Genomic DNA, 6,000 nt, shown 5'->3' with positions numbered 1-6,000 from the left:
GTCAGACCTCGAACCCGTCCAGCGACCTGATCTAGTTTATACCTTGATCCGCGTTCGGTCCAGCCTCGATTCAAGGAGCCGTGACATTTAAATGGGATAGGCAAACCTGAGACGAGAAATCCTTGGCTCTGATACCAAATGATGCGAACCCCGTCAGGAATAACGAGACTCGTCAAACGATAGGAAAACCCAAGAACGCCCACGATCAGGTTTGGTTGGGAGAGCTCGACCCGTTGCTTCAACAAAAAACAAGAACCTTGGAATATTTGACCTCAACCCATTGTTTAATGCGAAACAAGAACCTTGGTATAAAGAAGACGCCACAAACGGTAGTGGGAATCCGCTTGATAAGTGGATGATGAACGCCACGAAAAATTTCGATAAGTTCGAAGAGTCCTTCAAAGAACCAAAGAGAATAAAAACTCACCAATTTTCTGAAAAATATGATCTTTCCCCTTCGAATAAGCCAAGGCTTTTTAAATACAAAAGGTCCACGAATTTGCAGCTGCAAAAAAAAAAAAGAAAACCCCAAAATAGGCTGCCTTAAATTCGCCTAAACAACTTAAAAGGAAACAAGGAATTTTCTGATTCCTTTCTTCTTACAAAACCAAAATTATGAACCTAAAATATCAAATAAGGAAAGTAAATGAGCTGTCTTAAAAAGGTTGCTTGAAATTGCAGCCACTTATTATCCTTGATGAGTCAAAACGGGAAAGCAACCAAGGATGGAAACTAAGCCCCAATAACACGCCAATTGTGCTGCAATCTTTGCGGATTTCTTCCGGATTATTCCACAACTTGAATTATGGAATTCCAGCCTTGAGGAACATGTTCATCACCTTCAATGGACCTCCACAAATTTGCTTGAGCCCAAACTTCTTTAACCAGCCCGTTTAATGCCTCCTTGAACACTTTAGCTCGTGCTCTTGTAACCGGCCCAGTTGGAACTTGAACAGGTTCCTTTGTAGTCATGCCATTATTTGCATCATTCCCCTCCTCTTGAAAAGGATTTGCCCTCAAATCATCACCTACATCATAAGGACTCAAATCAATAATAAAAGTAGTACTAACATTGTACTCACCGGGCAAATCTAGCTTGTAAGCATTGTCATTGATGCGCTCTAGAACTTGGAAAGGACCATCCCCTCTTGAAAGCAGTTTGGAATATCTTTGCGCCGGAAATCTCTCTTTTCTCATATGTAACCAAACCCAATCTCCGGGTTCAAAAATCAGCTTATGTCGCCCTTTGTTGGTTTGTTTTGCATATTGCACTATTCTCCTCTCTATATTGAGCCTTGCCTTCTCATGTATCTGCTTCACAAATTCAGCCTTTTTCTTCCCATCCAAATTAACACGCTCAGAAACAGGTAATGGAGATAAATCCAATGGAGTCAAAGGAATAAAACCATAAACAATTTCAATGGAATTCTATTTTCAATGAACTAGGGCATTGGGCAAGTGCCGGAATAGATTTGGTCATCTGTCATTTTGTTGATGGTTGGATGGTTATCCACCCATTCTTTGAAGAGATTAAATAGTTCTTTAGATAGTATTTTTATGTCGGGGCCGAAGAACGTCCATCATTGGTTGAACCAGCCTGGAAAAGTTTTGGCCAATATATCAGGATGTACCTGCAGAAACCAAGAGTGCTTCATCTTGGGATTTTCATAATAAAACATATTAGTAAACGCGCTGACGTAGTCCCAGTAGGTTGCTGTGATTTCATGGCCATATTTTTTTTATCACTGATGGCTTATTGGGATCAAGTGCCCACTCTTGCGGTTGGATGATCCTTCAAATAGTACATTTACTATAATTTATATAATTATTCATATTATTATTATGAAAATTATGATTAATTTTCATAGAATCAGTGAGGAGCAATAATTTCTCCATCATCTGTCTGTTTTTGCCTTCCATTGAAGGATACCCTTCATCATCAAAATATTTTTGACGTATGCACCATGGGTCGTCCATTTATTGAATATCACTTTGACCCATATACATAATAATTTGCTCGCAATTATTTTGCAAGAACGAGGTGTCAATAGTACTTTCTTGAAGCACCTCTTTCATTGTCGGTTTCAACGATGATGTGGAAGAGAGATTTTCTCTTGCAGCATTTTGCTGTTCAACCTCCTTTTGTTTTTTACTGATTGAGGTAGGTTGCTAGGTCCACCATTTGTGGTACCCTCTCTGGTTGTCTATGAAACAGCAAATACACTGTATTCATGGGAAGTGCATTGGCTCTGCATCCCCTGATTCCTCGAGAAGAATTTCTTCGTCGAGCATATGTTCCTCGGAGAGGATTCATCCGTGCAAAAATTCTCGTGTTAGAAAATCTGGAAAAGAATTTTCTTCAGATTTAAGATATTCAATATCAAAATCAAATACAGACAATTGTACCTGCCATCCAGCAAATATTTGCTTGGATACTAAATTTTTAATATCTTTTTCAATGATTTGTTTTGCTGCTGTGCAATCTATCCTCAGCAGAAATCGCTGATTCAATAAATCACTTTGAAACTTTAAAATGCATTTAACTATTGAAAGCATTTCCTTTTTTATTGTTGAGTACTTACTCTGTGTGGCATTCCATTTTCCAGAAGTGTATTTTACCAAAATCTCTTTATTGAGATTTGGATCTAATTGCTTTAAAATACCACCAAATCCAATGTCAGATGCATCGGTTTTGATTATTTTAAACCAATTAGGATTAGCCAATGCTAAACAAGGCAAACATCTTACCTTTGACTTGATTTTCTTTACCTGGTAGATGTGTAAATTACTCCACGGAACTGGACTTTTATTCAGTCTCTCATATAATATTGCAGTATCATCTGCTAAATTCTTATAATAGTAAGATACATAATTCAAACTTCCTAAAAATCTTTGAAGTTGCTTGGTATCTGTTATTTCATCCAGAAATTTGGATGCAAATTCTATGCTTCTTTCAATTGGGATTATTTTTCCTTGGGATATGTAGTGTCCCAAAAACCTTATCTTGGTTTGAAACAAACTCATTTTTCTTGCTAAGATACCCAATCCATTTTTATGAGCTAGCATTGTAAAATGCTTAAGTTGTTTAATATGGTCATCTATTGTTTTAGAAAATACTAAAATATCATCTATAAAAACAATTATGTTTTTTGTATTATTGAAGATTTCATTCATTATTTTCTAAAATTCAGAAGGTGCATTTTTAGGTCCAAAAGGCATTACGTTTCATTCGTAATGACCAAATGGTACTGTGAAAGCAGTCTTATATCTATCAGATTCTTTAATCTTAATTTGCCAATATCTTGACTTCAAATCAAATTTTGAAAAGATAGTTGCTTCATTCAATCTATCTAACAAATCTTTCTTGTTTGGTAATGGATATCTTATCCATTTAAATACTTTGTTTAAAGGTTTATAGTTGATTACTAACCTTGGATTTCCTCTTTCTTTTTCTGCATTTTTGTTAACATTAAAGGCAGTACAACTCCAGAGAGAGTGAGATTTCCTTATCAATCCTCTATTCAGGAGTGTTTCTATTTCATTTTTACAGAGCTTAAGATACTCTTGATTCATTTGTGTCGGTCTAGCCTTGGTGGGAATATTTTTCTCATCAAACGACTCTTCGTATGGTAGGCTAACCTGATGACTTTTTCTATTCCAAAAAGCATTAGGTAATTCATCACAAATTTCATCTTTAAACTGTTTTTCTAATTTTTTAATCTTTTCTTCATTATGAGGTTCCTAATCTTCTTATTCTTCTCCTTCATCATCTTCTTCTTCTTCTCATCCTTCCTCACCATCCTCATCTTTTTCTCCTTCTCTTTCTTTTTCTTCTCCTTCTTTTTCTTCTTCTTCTCACTCTTCTCATTCTTCTTCTTCTTCTTCTCCCTCTTCTCCTTCCTCTTCTTCTTCTCCAACTTCTTCTCCCTCTTCTTCTTCTTCTTCTTGCTCTTCTTCTTCTTCTTCTCCACCATCTTCATCTTCTTCTTCTCCTTCATCTTCTTCCCCTTGTTATTTCTCTTCTTCTTCTTCGACTTCTTGTTTTTCTTCCCCTTCTTCTCCAACATCTTCTTGTTCTTCTCCAACATCTTCTTGTTCTTCTCCTTCTTCTTCTTCTCCTTCTTTTTCTTCTTCTTCTCCTTCTTCTTGTTCCTCTTCTTCTTCTTCTTCTCATTCTTCTCATTCTTCTCATTCTTCTTCTCCCTCTTCTTGTTCTTCTTCTTCTTCTTCTCCACCATCTTCATCTTCTTCTTCTCCTCCATCTTCTTGCCCTTGTTATTTCTCTTCTTCTTCTTCTTCTTCGCTTCTTGTTTTTCTTCTCCTACCTCTTCTTCTTCTCCTTCTTCTTCTCCCTCTTCTTCTTCTTCTTCTCTTTCTTCTTCTCCTTCTCCTGCACCTCCTCATCCATCTTCTTCTTCTCCTTCTTCTACTTCTTCTTCTTCGTCTTCTTCGGCCCCTCCTCCTCCTCCTTCTCCCTGGTATGTTCCTTCTTCTTCTTCTCCATTTTCTTCGTCTTCTCCTCCTCTTCTCCTTCTCGTTCTTCTTGTCACGGCTCCTCGAATTGGGGCTGGACCAGACGTGAGTCAAGGTATAAACCAAATCGGATCGCTGGACGGGTTCGAGGTCTGACCGTGCTCTCTGAAGATTTGGGCAACTTGGATACCAAATCTGGGCCCTAGGATCACCTAGGGAAACGTGTGCAAGATCTAGGAGTACTACCCAAGAGCATGGGGCTGGGGGCACATGCTCCAAGGCGTGTATTGGCAAGAATACATGCTGGCTCATCATTAGGAGGAAAGCTGCTACAACGAGTCTGATTCGGTGTTGTGGGCTTATCTCGAAGCATGGACTGAATTCGAAAAATTGGGATGCATGGAAAAGTGTGCCTCTAATGGAGGTACGTGGCATAAGTCTTCAGAAGGCAAGAAACACGTTTTAACACGTTTTCATAACTGATAGATGTATTGTTAGAAAACGTGGCTGTAATGTTGTTTTTTTTTTGAATAAAGGTAAGTGTGTATATATCCAAATTGAAGAAATGACGTATAAATGCACAGGGGCATACCCCAGAAATCAAAGCCTAGGAGGGCATACCCCTCTAGCCACAATAACTAACTACAAAGCTTGTAAGAACAAAATGACGAGAGTGTCAAAAGATATCATCAGAGAATCCCCACGAGCTATGAAGCCATCTATTAGCAGGATATGGAATCACACCCCGTATGAGATTAATCCGAGTCACAATATAAAAAGTAAACTCTCTCAGAAGAAAACACTCTCAGAAGAACACACTCATGGCTGTAACGCTGTTCCACGCGTTCTCACGTTGAGGGGCATTTCGGAAACTCCACAGAAGTCCGTTCAAAGTGAGAAAGTATCATCTAGAAGATTTTTCGTCCCGAATCCAACGAAAAAAGTTTCGTGGTAGTCCGAGTTCGGTTGGGGCATGAATTTGGCCGTTTCATCTGATTGCGCAGAATCCTACAGAAATGGGAGTTTTCCTATCTTATCTAGGATTCAACCTTATCTTGTACATGGGAAGTGGAGTTCGCAGGGACTTGTAATTCGAGGTTGCTCCTCTATAAGAGGACCCTCAAAAGGGAGGGATTGGTATCGGGTAGATATCGAGAGACTAGGAGAGCTTATTGTAATCAGTTGAGTGGTTATTCAATAAAGTTCTCTTCCCCTGTATTTCTCTCTCTTTCCTTCGTGGTATTTTCTGGTGTCATGCTTTGCTGCATTATAGTTGTTATGCATGACCTAAGTCATAGAGACTAGGTTCCTATGCCAGAAAGGCTGATCGGTTATCTTCGGTAGACCGAGCCGCACGTTGTTGGGATTCGCTCTGAAATCCCTTCGTACGTGACATTCTTCTTCTTCTTCTCCTTCTCTTTCTTCTTCTTCTCCTTCTTCCCATTCCTCTTCTTCTTCTTATTCTTCTCATTCTTCCTCTTCTTCTTCTCCCTCTTCTCCTTCCTCTTCTTCTTCTCCTTCTCTTCT

General features: G+C 38.7%; 1 protein-coding gene across 1 annotated transcript in view; it reads right to left on the bottom strand.

The window, feature by feature from the left end:
* Nucleotides 1-786: 786 nt before the first annotated feature.
* Nucleotides 787-6,000, bottom strand: part of LOC108510825 (uncharacterized) — a 28,147-nt gene continuing 22,933 nt past the window's right edge. The window contains exon 5 of the mRNA XM_089929903.1: nt 787-1,028. Within this exon, the coding sequence (XP_089786029.1) occupies nt 787-1,028 (242 nt within the window). The remainder of the gene's footprint in view (nt 1,029-6,000) is intronic.

The sequence above is a fragment of the Phoenix dactylifera genome, chromosome 3 (assembly GCF_051530095.1).
Source record: "Phoenix dactylifera cultivar Ajwa chromosome 3, Ajwa_hap1_PhDact_Kaust_v1.1, whole genome shotgun sequence".
In the NCBI taxonomy this organism is placed as follows: domain Eukaryota; kingdom Viridiplantae; phylum Streptophyta; class Magnoliopsida; order Arecales; family Arecaceae; genus Phoenix; species Phoenix dactylifera.
This window is presented reverse-complemented; position numbering and strand designations above follow the sequence as displayed.